Raw genomic sequence first — 20,357 nt, 5'->3', positions numbered from 1 at the left:
AGCATATTCTGATATCCTATAACACATAACAAATGTTTTCTGTTTTTTTTCTTAATATCCCCTCCATGATAAAACAACTGGAATAGATCTCAGTGATCTCTCATTTTGGGATGGCATCCATGGCTTCACTGTCCATTTTTTTGTCTCAGAATTTAAAACCCATAGTCATTTTAGTTCAATGAAGATAATCTATGCAAAGACTTAGCTTAGGTTCTGGCTCTGGGCTCCCATACAATAAAGGTTAACCTTTTACTTTTCCCATCCTTGTCTGTGGATCACTTACCCTATTTCCCAGTCTAGAGAAAACTTCCTGGCTGTTTGTTAAGGGAGCACCTCTCTATCTGTACTTGTCTAATAGCCTTGCGCTTTTGCATGTCTTGGATTGTAAATAACCTCTGTGGGTGTCTCTGGAAGCAAGAAAGTAATCACTTTGTGTCCTTTGAATTACTATGCTATTTTGGTAAGCAAATTATGATAATGATTTGATTTACAAAATGTATAAATGATTGAAATGGACAAAGGCTACAGTGACTGCTTAGCCATGATGATGCTAGTATTCAGTAGGCAAATCCATTAAGATTAAAGTCCTACCCCCCCCCCACTTTTTTTGCTTTGTTTTAATTTTTTTTAACTAAAAGGAAAGCAACTTCTTTTATAACAGACTATTTAATAGCACTTTTTTTTAACCTGTTTGCTTCTCAGGATGGAAGGCTTCGGGTGAATGATCAGCTGATAGCAGTGAATGGAGAATCCTTGTTGGGCAAGACAAACCAAGATGCCATGGAAACTCTCAGAAAGTCTATGTCCACTGAAGGGAACAAGCGAGGAATGATCCAGCTTATTGTTGCGAGGCGAATAAGCAAGTGCAATGAGGTAAAGAATAAAAAAATAAAAAGATGAAAGGCACTAGCATTTGAAATTGTAATAAGACTGAATTTCAGTCCCAACGGAGGACCAAGAATGGCAAGTCCTGGGACTTTTCCTCGAAATGCTATAAATAATCTTTGCTTGCTATAGTTTTATTATATTGTCAGTGAGCTCTGATGTGTTTTCTTAGTTCTGTGGCCGAAATATTCCTACTTGTGCATTAGTTTTTCTGTTGCCAACTCAACAGATAAGATGGGAATCTTAAAGGTACTTTTAGGTGAGATTACACCTTCTTGCTCAGAGCCAACAAGCCCATTCAGCAGCATTGTTGCTGGTAGGGAGGAACAATGAAACTAGAGTTGTTCATTTGTTTATCAAAAATGGATAGCTCTGCCCAGCTGGTGTTGAGGGTCAACCCATGAACCGGGAGGTGACGGTTTGATTCCCTGTCAGGGGACACGCCCGGGTTTCGGTCTCGATCCCGAGTAGGGGACATGCAGGAGGCAGCCAGTTGATGATTCTCTTTCATCATTGATGTTTCTATATCTCTCTCCCTCCTCCCTTCCTCTCTCTGAAATCAATAAAAACAAATTAAAAAAAAAGAGATGCCTCTTACAAAGCTCCTTTATCCTTTGGTATTGTCAAAAGTTTGAGCCTCTTCTACCTGCTACCTCTACTTTCTCCTTTACTATAAGGTTGACTGTTTTCCCCTTGAGTGGTGGTTTCAGAATATATGCTGCACTATGTAAGTAGGGGTGAGTAGGAAAGGTAGTATGGTCATGTTTTCCCAAATAAGTAAAAATGTATCTGTTTCTTTTTAGCAGGGCATTTGAAAATTAAAGGTAAAAAGAAATTCTATATATTAGTAAAAATTAATATTGGAACCTTTTAAAAACAAATTTCATAGATCTGTTATAAATTATGTGCCATCTACAGAAAATTGTTGGGACCTGATAGTTTACAAAGAACAGAACTTACTGAAAGTGTAGCTTATTCTTCTATTTATTGATGTTCAAATTCCCACATTTTGAAATGAACTAAGAAAAAATTACTAGCAAATCGTACAAACTGAAAATGCTATGTAAATTGTTTGTGTTTTTCTTTTTAAAATCCATGTTTTTAGGTTGTGATGATTACTCAGCTGATCCTATAATGCCATCATATTTTGCAAAAAACAACAACTCCTGAGCTGAGTGGGTAGTCAATGTAGAGGTGGCCAATTTTTGAAAGGTTATTGACTATTTACTCGCTTTTATATTATTTTTAACTTCCAAATGGAGAATGAATTAATAGTAATTAAATTAATTTTCATGCCAATAAGAGAACAGTGTAACTGTAACTAAAAATCTCAGAGTGGAGACAGTGTGATGTCGAAATATTCACTTTTATAGTATAACTATAAATGCCAATCCCTCATACTAGGCTACTGGAGTAGTTTTCTTGAATAATAGTTTTTATTGGTTGTCAGATCACTAGCTGGTCTTTTTAATGAAAGCCCTTTAAAGTGCTACATGAAAAATTCTTAACAGTAAGTTTACAAGATACATTGATCTTGATTAGCTTTTTTTCTGAAACTGAATAATTTCACATTCCTCAAATGGTACATGTATGGTGTCCCCTCAAAAATGTATACACACTTTAACGGCTGCTAGGTCAATTGATGTTTCCTTCCTTTCAGATTTAACCCATTGGAATTAATAATTATTCAAAGTGTGTATATATGTTTTGGGGACACCCTGTATTTATTAAACAAATGTTTATTGTGTATCTATTGTATTCAGAAAATACGTTAGATCCTGGGTATATGGAGGCTAATAAAACAGATGGGATTCTTCTCTCGTAGAACTTACATTATATTGTACAGTTATCATGCTATTAGACTCTTTAAAAGAAACTAAAATTAGTAACACTTTTCAGAGTTCTCCATCAGAGAAAAACATTGAGTGTTATAGAGAAACTTAAAAACATAAGAAATGTACGAATGTCAGTGTCCTGAGTCCAGATCTGCTTTTGTCTGATTGAGATGATCCCTATTGTTTCCCAAATAGTAGCAAAGCAAACCTGTAGCAGCTTGAGGATGTTTTGAGAAAAAGCACTGATTTCATTCACTGTTACCCTGTGAAAGACATGAAATTAGAATCCACTGAAATATCTGTGTCTCACTCACTTTTGCATATGAATTTATGTGAATAAAATGATTTAAGTTGGGGAACAGCTGCAGTAGACAGTAGTAGACTTTAATACTCAATATTCCTTATGATATAATTTTTATATATTGCTGGTTATTACTAGTACTTAGGATAGAATAAGCTTATGAAACAATTATATCAAAGAAAATCTTATCACGAGTGCTGTGCTTTCTTTACAATACTAGCGAGAAGCCTTTTATATTTACAGGGTTTAACTAAAGAATTATATGAAGACAGAAGAGCTCCATTCAGCTTCCCATAAGGCGTAAGACATAATTGTGCTTATATTACCTTTGGAAAAAACATTTCCTTGAATTAATGGGAGGGTATGTGTAAATTATATTACAGTAAATATTGATAAGCATAGGGCATCTTTTCGTGAATGAACCTTAAGCTAAACAAAGTGCTTGAGTTCTCTCTTCTGGATCTATTAGTAAGCCATATAGCCCAGTCTTTGAAATATTACAAAACTACATTTTACAAACACATCTTTAAACCAAGAGTTTGCATACTTAATTTCAAGCTAGAGAAGATGAGAATTTGCAAAATAAAATTTTCTGTACTTTGTCACAACTTTCCTTGCCCTTCTATGTGGGAAGTGCTGTATATATATTTTAGTATTTTAAAAAATAAATTGTCATATCTCCATATTACGTATCAACTTACCCTGTGTTTCACTAGTATTTGTCCCTCTACAGCACATTCGAGATTTTCTCTGGAAGACATTTCTCAGTCTGTTTTTCTTGACATTTCAGGATTCTTTGAACACCAACTCGTTCTTGAATCATTTGTTACCTGCTCTCTCCATTTTTTTTCTACTTTACTCTGGCTCTTCTCTCTTTCCTCTTTTCTGCCTGTTCTTTTATTGTTAGTGTTGCTCAAGGCTCTTCCTGGGCTGTTTCTTCTTCCTGTGCACGTGCTCCCTGGGTGATCTTCATTTCCTGGTCTTTAGGTACCATCTATGTTATGATGAGTATCCCATAACTCACTCTTTAGCTCAGAGCTATTCTAGTTCCAAGTCACCATGGAGGTATTCACTGGTATGTCTCCCAGGCACCTAATTCCAGGGTGCCCCAAACTTTATTTATTCTTTTTCCTCCAAAGCCAGATCCTCCTGGACTGAATGATGAGGGAAAAATAATCCTAGAGAATCTGGCAGTTGTAGAAGAAAAATATAACTTAGTTACTACTAGAGACTGAAATTCTAAGAAAACCATCAGACAGCTAACAAAATTAATATTTTAACAGTGATTCTGGATTTTCTTTGCTCCTTGGATCTAATGTTTTTACTTAAGTACATTTTCAAACATTTCCTAAGCAATAATTGTTTCTTAAAAAAAATAGAGAAAGAAATGGCTTCCCATTGTTTTGTGCCCCTGAAGTATAGATTAACTCTTTGGAGAAAACTTTCTTAAGTCCTGGCATTCTTTTCCATTGAAAAGAATACGTAAATCAGGCTTTCAGTCAAGATGGCTAGTAGGAAAATGCTGTGCTTGCCTCCTGCCATGACCACATGAAAATTCCAACTAAACTATAGAACAACCATCATTGAGAACCACCTGAAGTCTAGTTGAACAGAAGTCCTACAACTGAAGATATAAAGAAGAAGACATGTGGAGACTGGTTGGAGAGACAGACTCCTAACAAGCTGGTCCTACAGCTCATGTGGTGGTTAAAAATCTGGAGGAATATCTTGGCTGTGGAGGTACCCCCTGAGGAGTGAGGGTTTTCAGCCCCACACCAGGACTCCCAGCCTAGGGTTTCAGTGCAAAGAAGAGAAATACTCTGGCTGTAAAAACCAGCAGGGATTGTGGCTAATACAGAGGACTTCTGGAGTACTCTGAAAGGGCATGCACATGAGTGTACTTGATCTCACTCTCTCTGAGCTCTCTCCCTGGAGTGGCAGCTCCGAAGTCCCCAGGGACATATGGGGAGAAACGGAATTGTTTGGCTTTGGGGCAAGGGTTGAAGGGGTAGCTTTTTCCCAGACAGAAGTGCAGGCAGAAGCCATTATTCCTTTGCTGAGCCCTCTCCCCGCAGAGCCCACAGGCTGGCACCACATCTGAGTCTCCATCAACCTGACTAACAACATTTAACCTGCCCTTGTGATTCCTTGAGACCTTGTCCCACCTGACTTGTGGGCCCACCCAAGCCCTTTCCAGTGGCTTTTCCACACAAACAACCTGTCTTGGCTCTTGCTGAAAACTTTCCTAAAACCTCTCAAAAGTTCATAAACCCCAAGCAAGCAGCATCTGGCCTCAGCATGCTCTGTACCGCTTGCTAAGTGATCCCATTCCCTGCAGGACTGGCATCCGGACTTGGTTTGCAACTTGGCCTCTGTGGGAAACCTCCCGAGTCCAATGCAAGTAGCTGCCATCTGCATATTGCTTTGTAGCTCATGCTGGATGGCCCTAGGCAGGGCACAGGCACCTGACCTTGGCCTGCATTTTAGCTCCTCCTGTGAGGCACCAGAACCAACACTGGGTGGCCAGTTTCAGACCACACCAGAGTACCACCCAACCATTTCAAAAAATGACACTTCCAAAGTGCAGATTTGGCAGGCACTGAGCCCCACTGAAGCTAATCCTGCTCCGTAGGGTTGGCCCCTTTGAAACAGCTCTTCTTCTGTAGTCATGGACAGTTCTTACAACCAATCAACCCAAGGGTCAATTCCTCGGGTTGATGTGCCATTGACATGCTAACAACAATCAAGGCTGAGCTACAACAAGAAGGCACACACAACCCACACAAGGAACACATCTGGACCTCCCCGCCCAGGTAACCAGGGAGACTGCAACACTAGGCCCCACAGGACAACGACTATATAAGGCCACTACTACCAACTGGGAGATGTAGTGGCTCTACTTAATACATAGAAACAAACAGAAGAAGGCAGCCAGAATGAGGAGACAGAGATGGCCCAAATGAAAGAACAGAACAAAACTCCAGAAAAAGAATAAATAAAATGGAGACAATCTACCGCATGCAGAGTTCAAAACACTGGTTATAAGGATGCTCAGTGATATCATAAAAGCAGATAGAAAACATAAGAAAGAACCAGTTAGAAATGAAAAATATAATTACTGAAATGAAGACTACATTAGAATCAGTAGTAGGTTAGATGAAGCAGAGGATTGAATCAGCAATTTGGAAGATAAGGTAGCAGAAAATACCCAAACAGAATGGCAAAAAGAATCCTAAAAATGATATAGTTTAAGGGGCCTCTGTGACAACATCAAGCATACCATATTTACATCATAGAGGTACCAGAAGGAGAAGAGAGAGCAAGCAAGGAATTAAAACATATTTGAAGAAATAATGACTGAAAACTTCTCTAATCTGTGGATGGACATAGTCATACAAGTTCAGGAAGTGCAGAGAGTTAGTTCCAAACAGGATGAACCCAAAGAGGTCCACACCAAGATCCATCATAATTAAAATGCCAAAAGTTAGAATCTTAAAAGCAGCAAGGAAAATCAGTTACCTACAGGGGAGCACCCATACGACTGTCAGCTGATTGCTCAACAGAAACTTTGTAGGCAAGAAGGAATTGGCATGAAATATTAAAAATGATGAAAAGGAAGGACCTACAACCAAGATTACCTATCAAAGCTATCATTTAGAATTGAAGGACAGATGATAAAGAGCTTCCCAGACAAGAAAAAGCTAAAGGAGTGCATCATCACCAAAAAAGCATTACAAGAAATGTTAAAAGATCTTTATTTTTATTATTATGTTTTTTTATTCTCATTTGAGGATATTTTTCTCCATTGCTTTTTTTTCAGAGAGAGTGGAAGGGAGACAGAGAAAATTGATATGCAAGAGAGACATTGATTGGTTGCCTCTTGCACATGCCCTGGCTGGGGCTGGGGATCAAGCCTGCAAACAAGGTATGTGCCCTTGGCTGGAATTGAACCTGGGACCCTTTCAGTCCAAGATCCAATGTTCTAAGAACCACTGAGCCAAACTAGTATGGCTAAAGGGTCTTTTTTAAGATGAAAAGATAAAAAAATAACAAATATGAGTAATAAAATGTCAGTAACTACATATATATGAGGTATTACTTTAAATATAAATGAATTAAATGCTTCAATTAAAAGACATAGGGTGGCCCTACTGGTTTGGCTCAGTAGTTAGAACGTCGGCCTTTGAACTGAAGGGTTCTGTGTTCGATTCCAGCCAAGACACGTACCTCGGATGCAGGCTCGACCCCCGGCCTCGATCGTTTTTCTCACATCGATGTCTCTCTCTCTCTCCCTTCTGCTCTCTGAAAAGCAATGGTGAAAGTATCCTCGGGTGAGGATAAAAATAAATAAATAGAAGACATAGGGTGGCTGAATGTATAACAAAATAAGATCTATTCATATGCTGCCTACAAGAGACCTACTTCAGATCAAAAGACTCATTCAGACTGAAAGTAAATGTATAAAAAAGATAGTTCATGAAAATGGAAATGAAAAAAAATTAGCTGGGGTGGCAATACTCATATCAGACAAAATAGATGTTAAAGGCTATAATGAGACAAATCAGGACCCAGCAATTCTACTTCTGGGTATTTATCTGAAGAAATCATAGGCTTATTGCAGCCTTATTTACAGTAGCCAAGATATGGACGTGACCTAAGTGTCCATCAATAGATGAATGGATAAAGAAGTGGTACATATATACAATGTAATGTCAATCAGCCTTAAAAAAGAATAAAATCTTGCCATCTGCAACAACATGGATGGACCTAGAGGGTATTATTCTGAGTGAAATAAATCAGACAGAGAAATCCAAATGCTGTATGGTTTCACTTACATGTGGAATCTAGAAACAAACAGAATTATAGGTGCAGAGAACATTTTGCCAGATGGAAGAGGGTTGGGGGGGATGGGTGAAAAGGTGATTGGATTAAGAAGTAAAAATTGGTTGTTACAGTATAGTCATGGGGATGTAAAGTATAGCATATTAAAATGAATACATAAAGCAAGAGGCAAAAACATTGGTATCACCACAAAGGATAAATTTTTTGAGTACTTTGAAGAAGAGTAGAGGGAAATGGGAGCCAACACCTGACATTGTTCTTCGAGTATGAGAATAACCTGTATATGAGAATTATGCTGATTTTTAATGTTCCAAGGAAATTAATATTTATAGAGATTATTATAATTTAACATAGCTTTCAGTCATTTCATTATATCTTTGTAAGATGTGATTTCATATAAAGTCGTGTTTTAGTACCAACAGTAAATGTGACCAGTTGAGCTTTTGTCTTAGACCCCATACTGAAGGATTTAGTTATCAAGCACTATTTTAAAATGAATTCTCTTTCTAGGTTTAATCTTCTTAGAATATGAAAGCTATATTAGAATGGGAAGTGGTGTAAAACATCATTTGTGATTTTCTTTATTTTACGTATTAAAGAATAAATGTGGAAAGGTCACATGATTTGCTTAATACCTTCAAGGGCAAAGAAGTGACAAGGTGTTCGTTCCTTTTATGCATGTGAGTAGGTCTGATTGACTGTGATTGTGTTGTTCGGGCAATTTATATTCTGATTGTATTGGGATATAATGTACAATAAAAGCACAGACTTTATTAAAATATGTTTCTATTGATTTTAGAGAGAGAGAAAGAGGGAGAGAGAGAGAGAAATATCTATGTGAGAGAGAAACATCATTTGGCTGCCTCTTGCACCTCCCCTACTGGGGATCGAGTCCACAGCCCGGGCATGTGCCCCAACCGGGAATCAAACTAGAAACCTCTTGGTATATGGGATGGTGGTCAACCCACTGAGCACACTGGCTAGGGCAAAACACAGACTGTATTATCTGACAGAGTCAGTTACACTCTGGGTCTGCTACATAAAGTCAGAATGACTAGGGGAACTTCCTTCACCTCTCTGATCCTTGCTGTTGTCCACATGAGGATGGAAAGGAAATTAAGTGTGGTCCTGCATGAAATCAGAACCTGAAACTGGACCCTAAAACTCCTACCACTGTCCTCCTGTCTCTATATTCCTTGTTTTGTGTTCACGTGTCCTTTGGATGTGAGTACTTTCTCAATGTATAATTGAAATCTAGGTCAGTTTCTTTTAATTTTAACATTATGCAATTCAGTCAGCTTTAAAGGCCTACTTCCTTGTGGCCTAGCATGTATAAGATCTCTAAACCATTTAAGGTATCTCTGAGTCATTGATCTAGGAATAAATTTATTCATCTCATTATTCACCAAGTATGTGCTCTGCACGAGGCATTCGGGATAACAGATTAATTCCATGACAACTGAAATATCGAATAATGAGATCATGCCAAATACTAAGTAGGACCCACATCTAAGTTTTCGGAAGGGGGTGAGGGCCATATCTATGCCAGCTTTCAGTGTTTATAGTCAAGATGGTGCAATACATTTTTCAAATGTGAAAGACATCATTCAACCTGCTGATGCATACTTTAAACATGAGATTTTACTAAATCCCACAAAAATTATATTAGTTTTATATAAGAAATCAAGATTTTAACTTTTCCTAAGAAAAGAAGAGAAGGCCAAGTACATAATGAAAAGCATACTTATTGGACAATATTCAGTCTTTTATTATTAAATAGCATTTGTTATTTTCTGATTATAAAAGTTATATATGATCATTTGAATATCTTTTTAAAGAGCTTATTATTTATATTATTTTTAGAGATTGAGATGATTCCCAGTTTTTATACCTTTGCAAATAATATTGATTCACTTGAATTTTTATTACTCATCTAGCTTATTATTTCGTGAGGATAGTGACCACAAAGTGAAATAACTGTCTTGGTCAAAGGGTATATGGTGTTTTTTGACCCACGATATACATTTCCACATTACTTTAGAAAAAGACTGCATCACTTTACACTGCTATGCAATATGAGTTATCTTGCTGCAACCTGGAGCTAATTTGTCTTCAGCAGGTGTCAAGGCTGTCACATTTATTTAGGGATGGAGCTGAGGGATCCTGCACAGCTACTGCTGCCAGGGACTGAGTGAAACTGGGTTGAAGAACATTTTTGTATTTTAAACAACAAATGACAAAGTGAAAATTGCAGTTTATTTCTTTTTTTTCCTAATTATGTTAATTTTTATAAAGTTATAATATAAGGAGACTAAAAGGGCCTGGGAGCAGCCTGAATTGTAGAAAGTCCTGGGCTGCTCTCCCAGGGCCACCTAGCTCTGCCTCCCCTGTGTCCTGAGTGCCACTCTGACAACACTTGTTCTTAATCTCTTTTTCTAGCACACTCACACAAATCATCAAAATATTTGAAATCACTTTTTTTTTTTTGGAAATAAAAAGGCATTGTATCATCTGTTAAATATTTATGTAGTAGGCCCTTGATTTCTTCATTTAAATCTGTACTTTGAGATGCAAATTAGATATGGTTAGGGAGGCTGGGGAGGTGTGCAATCTTTCCCAGGAAAATGGGCAAGTGCCATGTTCTGCCTGAGCAAGCATCTTATTGTTTTTCTCTAGAAAGCCTTCATGGAGAATTTTTTAAATTAATTTTTATTTTACTTTATAAAATTCTAAACTAGCCTCTTGGGATATTTAGGGATTTTTCATGAAGGAGCTTTATAAAGTTTTTATTATCTAGAAAATTGCAGTTATATAGTTCAATTAAAGGTATTTGTTAAGCAAACTTGAGGATGTCTTATGATGAAATAAATTGTTGCATAGCAAGTGGGTCTTGTGTGTAGAGCCTATTGTATAGCAAGTCTCTTTGATGTATGTGCTCATTTAAAAAATTCAAATATACTTGTTCTTAAAGGTGTCAGGTATTTTTGCTTTTATGTCCCCAAAGCACCTTGGAGTTTAGCCTTAGTATTCTTTCAGAAAGTATTATTTTATTCTTATACATCAGAGACCTTGAATATTTCATTTACTTTCCAGTAAAGCTGTCAGTTGTAATCTGCAATTTAAAAAAAACTAATAAAACAAATCCTCATTTCACAATTTAAACCTTATTGAGTCTAATTCACTGGTGCTGTGAGTTTATTACTCTCCTGCAGTTTGATGTGCCTCAGTTGTAATTGTGTTGACCCTTCAGTGCATTAAATGTCCCCAGTGCTTATCAGACTGGGAGAGATAAGTCTACAATTCGGAACTTCATTAAATATCTCATTTATATTAAACAGATGATATCTTGTTACAGAAATCATAATTTGTTCAGGCAAAGGAAGTGCCACAGTTGTGGTTTCATCTGTTTGAGAAATGCAGTCTCCTCTCCAGCTTTGCTGTGTTGTGTTGGGCTGTTCTACCCCTCCACTCACTCTCTGCCTCTGGCTGCAGCCAGCAGCACCACAGTGTCCTAAGATATTGGTCCATGGGTTAACCTCAGAACCCCCACTGGGAGGAGGGTAATTAAGTGTGCTTTGTTGTTTCTTGAAGCAGATTTGTTTCAAGGCCTTACTAACATAGTTTTTTTATTCATATTATCTTTATGGGGAATATTACTTATAAAACACTACTGTTCTAAAGAATGCCACATATAATTTTATTCATGGTGATAGAACTTGACCTATATTCTTTGCTTATTTAGGAGATTGTATATGTTTGTAAAATATACATCTTTGCCTGTTTCATTAGAATATTGTTTGTATACTGTTGAAGTACTTTTCTAAGTTATTCATTATCTGATGCTTAAGATTACAGTCAGAGAATAGGATGATTATTCCTAATGTCCAGCAGAAGAAATTCAGGCTCAGTGTATTGTTCAAGACACCTGAGCTGACAAGTGGTCTTTAAGTCTTATAGAGTGAGTAGTAATTCTACCAGCACACACACAGAAATGTGTGCTTAATTAGTCCGTGTACTTACATATTGTAGGTGTAAAAGTGTAGTTAAGTTCCAGCTTCCATCTGATAAAGCATGCCTTATGCAGCCTTAGGAAGAATTTTGAATTAAATCATAACTTAAATTGACTTCAACAGATTATAACAGTCAAACTGAAAAAATAAGCAACAAGATAAGTTTTTTTAAAAATAGCTTTTAATATCCATATTTTTCCTCTAGTGGTTGAAATCTGACAGAACTTCATGGGAGGCACACTGTAAAGTGGCACAGAAAGTTGGTCATTAGGCAGAGCTGTCATCAGAATTTATTTTGGTACAGGGTGAAAAGTTCTAGTTCATTTGATACCCGGTTGGATGCAGGCCTTGGGCAAGTTGTTATAAAACCCCCATGCTGCTAATCGGCCTCCAGTCCTGACTCTCCCTTGCCCGCCTTCCTCTACAGCTCAAGTCACCTGGGAGCCTCTCGGGACCTGAGTTGCCCGTTGAAACGGTATTGGATGATAGAGAACGAAGAATTTCCCATTCCCTCTACAGTGGGATTGAGAGGCTCGATGAATCCCCCACAAGGAATGCTGCACTCAGTAGGATAATGGGTGAGTCAGGTAAAGCTGTTTATCACATCTTACTTTTATGCTTTAACTGGTTCACACAGAGGTTATTAATGTAATATTAATGTAAAGGATGAAAAGAGGAAGAGAGTGGGTTCATTATCACTCAGGAAGTATTAATGTGAAGAGAGTAAATCAATACATTGATTCTATTTTTAAGTGAGTTTTAGATCCTGTAATGTGGGAAGAAAAAAAAGAAAGGAATCCCATAGAAATGTTTTCCAGTGATCAAGACATCCTTAGCTTGTTTGAGATAATAAATGAAGCCATGTTTTAAAAAAGATCAAAATTTAGTGGTTTATGGCCAGAAGGCTCCAAAAGTTACATATAATTCACAGTAGCGCTATTTGGAGGGAGAGGAAAAATACATATATACATATATACATATATAAAATATTCACGCCCGGCTGGGCATGGCTCAGCGGTTGAGCATCGACCTAGGATCTAGGGGATAGGGGTTCGATTCCCGGTCAGGGCACATGCCCGGGTTGCGGGCTCAATCCCCAGTCTGGGGTGTGCAGGAGGCAGCCGATCAATGACACTCTCATCATTGACGTTTCTGTCTCTCTCTCCCCCTCTCCTTTCCGCTCTCTGAAATCAATAAAGATGTATTTAATAAATAAATAAATAAATAAATAAATAAATAACTCGCATTTGTTTGTGCTTAATAGGAGGGTACCACTTTTTACTTGCATCTCTGCTTTTTTAAAGCCTTAATTTTAAAACCCTAAAACAAGTTTTTGCATCATTTCTTTGGATTCAACACCGTGCTGTGTGCATGGCCCCCACTGGGTAATGAGGTTGTTTGCACTTGCTCCGTAGCAGTGCAGCTTCTACTAACAGATCCAGTTAATAAGGCCTTGCTTGCCACAGGACTGGCTAGATGTACTGAGTTGCTCATCTTGGGATTACCTTGGGAGAATCTTTGAATTTAAAACACAGCAAACTGTTTTGATTAAAATAGCAACTAACATAAAACACTTTTATTGCTGATATGTTTTGCTAATATAAAATAAAACCCTAAATTTTACTCCATTTTGAGTATATTAAGTATAGATTTAGTATATTTAAAGTTTCCATTGTGAAGCTTCATTAGAAGAATTTACTTCATTCATCAGTGGATATTTATTGGCAAGGCATCGTGTATACACATTTGTTGTAGATAAAAAAATGAATAGAAATTGTGCGCCTTCAAAGAACTTTCTACTGGGCATGATAGGAAAAATACATAAACATGACTGCTAGAATTTTCTGTTCTTCCTCTAATTCCCCTATCTTTCTAGTTTGGAAAAATTGCTAAATTCTCATTTATTTTATTACACATAGAGTGTAGACATGCTAACTGTAGTTTTATTTTGTCACCATTCTTCCTTTTCCTTGGTTGGAATCAGTGAAAGTAAAGGAAGCCTGCTAAAGATACCGTGCACCTGTTAGGTGACACGCATCACATGTAATTTATCACATTAATCTTTGCTTATTAATGATCATTCTCTTCACTGCTGTTGGATTTTCTATACTTCCTTGGATTTGGTATAAAACTTTATCTTTGTTAAATACTTTTTTATTGATGATAGTTCAGACCCCTTGAGAGAGAGAGTGCATGTGTGCCTGGATCTGTGTGCATACAAAGTGATATGCTGTAATTTCCCCTCTATTATAGGAACATAGGACTTGCCATACTGAATCAGACCATTGGTCCACCAGTTCCTGTAACCGGCGTCCTGCCTCCAATCCCTGATGCTTCAGAGGAAGGCGAAAAACTAAAACTAAAAAACAAACCAAAAAACAAACAAAATTCACCTAGTAACCTTTTGAAATGCTGTATATATGGGTTGAGGATTCCTTCATTTTTGTCATAGTCTGTTGCCCTGATTTTGTTAGCTGTGGATTCATTAGTCTGCTTACGTTTGCACTGTCATTCACATTGTTTTCCCTTCCCTCTGGTAGAGATGTAATGGACTTTTAAAACTCTAAATACTTCACCCAGGGCAGCAACTTCCCTCCCAGCTATGTGCTTTGTGATGTACTGTGCATGCTCCTCTGGGCTGGGGGGTGACAGACTCTTTACATTGGGTGGTAGGCCAAATTGATGTTGAATGATTTGGAAATTTTCTTAAGACAGTCTTTTTTACATGTTTTACTGGAAAGTAGGGTTCACATATAGTTTAACCCTGAGGAATACATGTACTTAATTTGACTTATCATTAGTTTTACAAGTTTGAGAATTCCTCAGTCTTTGTCAGCCCCTATTTCAATACCATTGGCCCTAAAACACAAATACCCTGTTATGTCACTTAGTTCCCCTTTAAAGTTAAAATCCTACAACACATGTTACCTTGCAACAAACAAAACACCAAAACAAGGTACCAAATACAAGATATTAGAGCACTGAATTTCTATTAACCTATACCAATAGCAATAGTATTTATTGATTTGCATAGTATCTAGGTACAGGGAAATTTCTCAGACCGATCTTGCTTGGTAAATGGTTGTCTTCTATGCTTTTAGAATAATTCCTATGTAGACACTAGTGGAAGTGATGGTTTTTACTTCATGATCAACTGTGATTCAGTTAGAACTTGGTATTGAAATCCCAGCTGACTATATTAAGAAATGATTTATTTTATGCAAACAGGGTGCATTTTCATATTATTCTCACCTAGGTCTGACTCTAGACCAAAGTAAGCTTGAGGTTTTCTGACTCATATGTATGGGAACACATCCAAGGAAAGAAGCTACTACAAAATAGATCAAAAAAGGTAGAGGTGTTAGAGATAGAAGGATGTCAGATGTCATCAACCACACTTTCCCACTTAACAAATAAAAGAATGAAGTCCCAAGATCCCATGGTAATTTTTATTTTGTTTTTAGTTATTTCCAGGGGAATACTGAAATTACACAATTTGTGACATTCATTCGTTATTCACATTAATTCATAAGTATTCACATCTTTAAGCAAAAAGCATTATTCTCTAAAATCTATTTCATTCTGGCAACCACTGTGATAGAAAAATCAATGAAGTTAATCTTCGAAAACAACCTTAGAAATCATGTAGTCCAGCCCCCTTACAATCTGTTCAGAGGAGTTATGGACCAAAAAAATTAAGTAACAAGTCTGAAGTCACAAAGTTTCTGTGCTTCTGAACCAAAACTGTGATCTATATTTTTGTAAGTCATTAGTCCCACGTTACTCAACCCTATTCCATTTCCTTAGCTTTTGATGGGGTCAGCCAGATTTGTGACCAAAGACAAGTTGTCTCCAGTCATCGGTATTGGTTGACTTTCCCCTGTCCTACATTTTCAAAGGGTCATCGTGGACTTTCATCAAAAAGAAATCTGCAGCCCAGCTGGCGTGGTTCAGTGGTTGATCGAGGAGATCACAGTTCGATTGCCGGTCAGGGTACATGTCCAGGTTGTGGGCTCGATTATCAGTAGGGGATGTGCAGGAGGCAGCCGATCAGTGACTCTCTCTCATCATTGATGCTTCTCTCTCTCCTTCTTCCTTCCTCTCTCTGAAATCAATAAAAATATATTAAAAAAAAAAAAAAAGAAAGTAATGTGCCGTTATCCTGCATAGGATTTCTTTCTTTTAATAGCCTTAAAAATATTTTACAAATTTCTAAGCCATCTTAGCTAATAATAATAACATTAACAATACCAGGCATATCTAATTTAACTAACATGTTCCTTTCGTAAAATCACAAGTTGACATTTGGGAGCATTGAATCTTAAATTTTTTCCAGTGTTTTAATCTGAAGAATTTTTCTGTTTAAAGCAAAACTGAAACCTATTGTATCCATTTTAGAATTTAATATTAGTAGCTTTTATCTTCACACATTTGTGGCGAGTTTAAAAAATAATTATGTTAATATTATTTCATCTTGTGAGAAATTCAATGTAGAAAAATAGAACATTAATGTTTTTATTGTGAGTCAAATCACTGGAAAAATTTTCCTCATCTGTTTTTAGTATCATGCATGGCATTGCCTTCTATGTAAATATGCCATATGAATAAACGTTTAGTAAACAATCATCCTGCATCTTATTGTTTCACTCCTTGACAAGATATTGACTGGTTTAAATTTTAGTTTGTACTTGTTGGTTAACTAGTTGAGGACAAAGGAATATTTATCCATCAAAAAATAGGTCAAAGGCCTCTCAAGTCATCGTTGAAAGGTTTCACATTTATGATATGCAAAGTATAGCAAATGTAATGAAAATACATTGACTAGGTGGAGTTTGGTAGTATTCCATTACCCCCAGTATATTCCTGGAGTCAGATTCTAAAACTGTATTACTCGCAAGCATGTTAAGAAGTGGAATATTGATGGAAAATAATGAATTTTCAAATTTTTAAAGATAATAGCCTCCAGAATCATGGATACGAGAAAATAGCCAAATTCGTGTCTTACTATTTGGGAAATTTCCTGCCATTTATTTATGTATAATTTTTTGAATCACTAAGGTACAATATTTCTACTCAAAACATCTTATATAAAAGGATTGTCATATGAAGAACCATTCAGTGTTCAGTGTTCCAGTTTGCTTATTAGGCTGTCTCTCAGAATAGATTGTGTAAACCCAAGAGTTTTAGTTGTGTTAAAAATGAGTGTACTGTAATTACACCATATTATTGCCTTTCAATAAATTTTGCCTGTGTGGGGTCTTGTCATTTAATGCTTTGACACACACCTTATCAGTAGTGAGCTGTTAGGGAAAATTCTGGTTCTGTCATTCTGTACACTTTTGGAGGAAAAATATGTCTTGAGAAGGAAATATTTCTTGGGGTAATAGTGCTAGACTGTCTGACCTTATTTATGAATGATATTTTATTGAACAGATTTCTGTCTTTCTGTACGAATATCCTAAAACTCTAGTAGGAATAAGTGAGTGACTTGAATTCAGAAAGGGCAAACAATTAGGTACTAAATTTGATTTACATTTTTGTCATGAGTATTCATAAGTAGTTGCTGGTTTTCATAGTTTGTCAAAATGAATGCATTTCAAATTGAAGTAGAGTGTTTTTTCTTGGTAAAATGCTGAGTATAAGTTCTAGTGAACATGTAGTGTTTCTGTAATAGAGTTCATGCTAAATAATGAATGCATTTGAAATTTCTAGCAAGGTTACTTCTGTGGGTTGTCCTGAAATTATATATATGATTTAATTTTTGCTCCTTTGTTGAAATGTCTAGTATAATTTATATTTTAGAAATCCTTCAGGATCATATATTTCTCATCCTAAAAATTTCCTCCTAGTGTTAAAACAAAAATTATCATTTACTTTAAAAATTAAATCTTAAGACAGATGCTAAAATGTTAATAGACTTTCTACACATTGCTCTTGTACTATTTTAAGCAATGCTTTATAATACAGGAAAAGTGCACCCTCTGTAAAATGATTGCCTTGTTGGGACAGTGCAGCGATCCTTTTTACTAGGGTAAGAACCAATATAGCTGATTTAACAGATTTGAACATTGGAGTTAAAATGAGTTTTTCCGCCCTCCTTTAAAATGATAGGGAAATTGCTACTTTTCCTTGCTTTGTTGGGAAAGCCAGGCCAGTGGGCCCACATCACCCATGCTGCAAGTTTCTGTGTGCATGGCCTCCCACAAAGTATTATGTGGATCAAAGCTTGGTACACAGTTCTTTCTCATAATTGTGTCACAAAGGTTTGGGAGTTAGCCAGAAGAACAATAGGCATTTTGGGGAGGAAGATGGCATCATTTGAACCCCAGCTTTATCTTTAATGGTTCAGGGCCTTGAATCTAAATTTTGTCCTAAGAAATGTAAATGTTTGTCATGCTGATTTGTGAACTTGAGCAGATTTTCCTGAAACTGATCACCATAGACAGTTTTGGGTCTTTCCTTACCAAGAATACTATATCCTAATTGAAAAAAATCAAAATTTACAGGCTCCCCTGTATCGGGCTGAAAAATCTCTGGGCAGTTAGATCCTAATCTTTGCTCTTCACGATCAATTGTGCCATGTCACCCCAAGGCCTTGATTCTGCATGTGCTCATCTTTGAAGTGTTGTCTGAATGCACCATGGGCTTTTCTCCTTCATGCATTGGATGATTCTGCCAATGTCTAAAATCAGTATCATAATTTCTTCTAACAGAAAGGACCTTATTCATCATTCAAAACCCAACTCTGACGTTAACTTTTATTAAGATTCCAAGCATCGTCTGTCACTAGCTACCCAGGCAGTACCGGCACTAGTAAATGCCACAGTACTTTTGGCACGTCACTCATAGCACCAATCAGTTATCACCTTTTAAATGTCTATCTTCTTCTCTAGGGTATGAGTGATTCAGGGGCAGAGATTAAGTCTTTCTTACACACCTGCTACATGAGTGAATGGATGAATGGTTGATGTAAGTCTGCAGGGCTTCCCTCTAAGTTTCCTGGTAAAAAATTTCAAAGGACTTTCATAACTTAGAAATTATGTAGCATTTTCACATTAGAAGACATTCTGGAGATTATCTCTTGCTTTAGGAAACTTTAAACCAGAGAAATTGAATACTCTGCCCAGAGCTACATAGCTCTGGTGGTAGAGGAAGAAATAGACTTGAGGCCTCCATTTGACATTCATTTATGAAAAGTAAGTTCCCTTAATTCTCTTTTGTTCTACCAGGTTGAGCAGATATTTGGAAATTTAGATTTTTTTCTGATGTAGCAAAGTATTAATACACATAAACTCTTAGCATGAGTCTAGAATTTCTCTTTTTTTTTTTCTTTTTTTTTTTTTTACTGGACAGGAAAATACCAGCTGTCCCCCACAGTGAATATGCCCCAAGATGACACTGTCATTATAGAAGATGACAGGTTGCCAATGCTTCCTCCACATCTCTCCGACCAGTCATCTTCCAGCTCTCATGATGATGTGGGATTTGTGACGACAGACCCTGGCACCTGGGCTAAGGCTGCAATCAGTGATTCAGCAGACTGGTGAGTTCACACTCCAGGGTTAAAAGACATTAGTGAATTACAGTCATAGTTTACCTTATGTTTAAATGGTCGATTTCTGAGCACAATTAATCAATTTTTTTATAGCAGTGCTCTGTTTTCATGGTTAGATCAGTGTCAATTTGATGAATTGTTTTTCTGTAAAGTAAATAATTTCTAAGCAAGTCCCTAAGGTGACTCAAAGCTTGTTACAATTAGATGACTTTGGCCAAAAAATAGTTGATATGTTCTGGGAATAGGAAGGCTTTTTTAAAGAGTGCTGTAACTGTACTATTTATTTATTTTTATTTTTCATGGACTTTTATTTTTCTTTCTAATTGAGTTTATTGGGGTGAGACTGGTTCACAGCACTATACAGATGTCAAGTGTACAGTTCAGTAAAACATCATTTGCACACTGCATCATGCACCCATTGCCCCAAGTCTCTTTCCATCCCTATTCTTCCGCCTTTGCCCACCTCCACCCCTCCCCAATCCCACTTCCCTCGGCTGTCACCACACTGTTGTCTGTGTCTGTGTGTTATGTATGTATCTTTTTTGGCTAATCCCATCACCTTCTTTCATCCAGTCCCCCAGTACTTGCTTGTAGCATTGTGACTTTGGGGGCAGTCTGATGCTATTTCTTCCTCCTGTATCTTTCATATTTGAAGTAAGCTATTGATATTATTGAGCAAATATGTGGGCCATGAATGTGGATGTATTCTTTTATTTGCATGCCTAGCAATTATATAAATCAACAAACGATAGGAAAGTGCTGCCTTGTGATAACCTTGTAAGGTTGTAGTGATAACACAAACCATGTAAAGCATTATACCAGAATTTTCTCACTTCCCTTTCTCTGGGGTCTTTTATGAATACATCATTAAATTATATTTAAATAACAAATAGTATTGTTCCTTCACCACTTAGCCAGTACTGTTTCCT

At 36.9% G+C, this 20,357-nt stretch overlaps 1 protein-coding gene across 16 annotated transcripts in view; it reads left to right on the top strand.

Moving 5' to 3' along the window:
- Nucleotides 1-20,357, top strand: part of PARD3 (par-3 family cell polarity regulator) — a 720,826-nt gene that overhangs the window by 423,078 nt on the left and 277,391 nt on the right. For 8 of the 16 annotated variants that reach the window (XM_087823918.1, XM_087823919.1, XM_087823917.1 and 5 more), the window contains 3 exons: nt 703-873; nt 12,301-12,451; nt 19,227-19,416. In XM_087823918.1, coding sequence (XP_087680044.1) covers nt 703-873; nt 12,301-12,451; nt 19,227-19,416 — 512 coding nt within the window. Of the gene's footprint in view, nt 1-702; nt 874-12,300; nt 12,461-19,226; nt 19,417-20,357 lie in introns of all 16 variants that reach the window. The other 8 variants (XM_087823914.1, XM_087823892.1, XM_087823907.1 and 5 more) reach the window with 1 other exon arrangement.

This window comes from Miniopterus natalensis, chromosome 1 (genome assembly GCF_054644295.1).
Source record: "Miniopterus natalensis isolate mMinNat1 chromosome 1, mMinNat1.hap1, whole genome shotgun sequence".
Taxonomy (NCBI): Eukaryota; Metazoa; Chordata; class Mammalia; order Chiroptera; family Miniopteridae; genus Miniopterus; species Miniopterus natalensis.
This window is presented reverse-complemented; position numbering and strand designations above follow the sequence as displayed.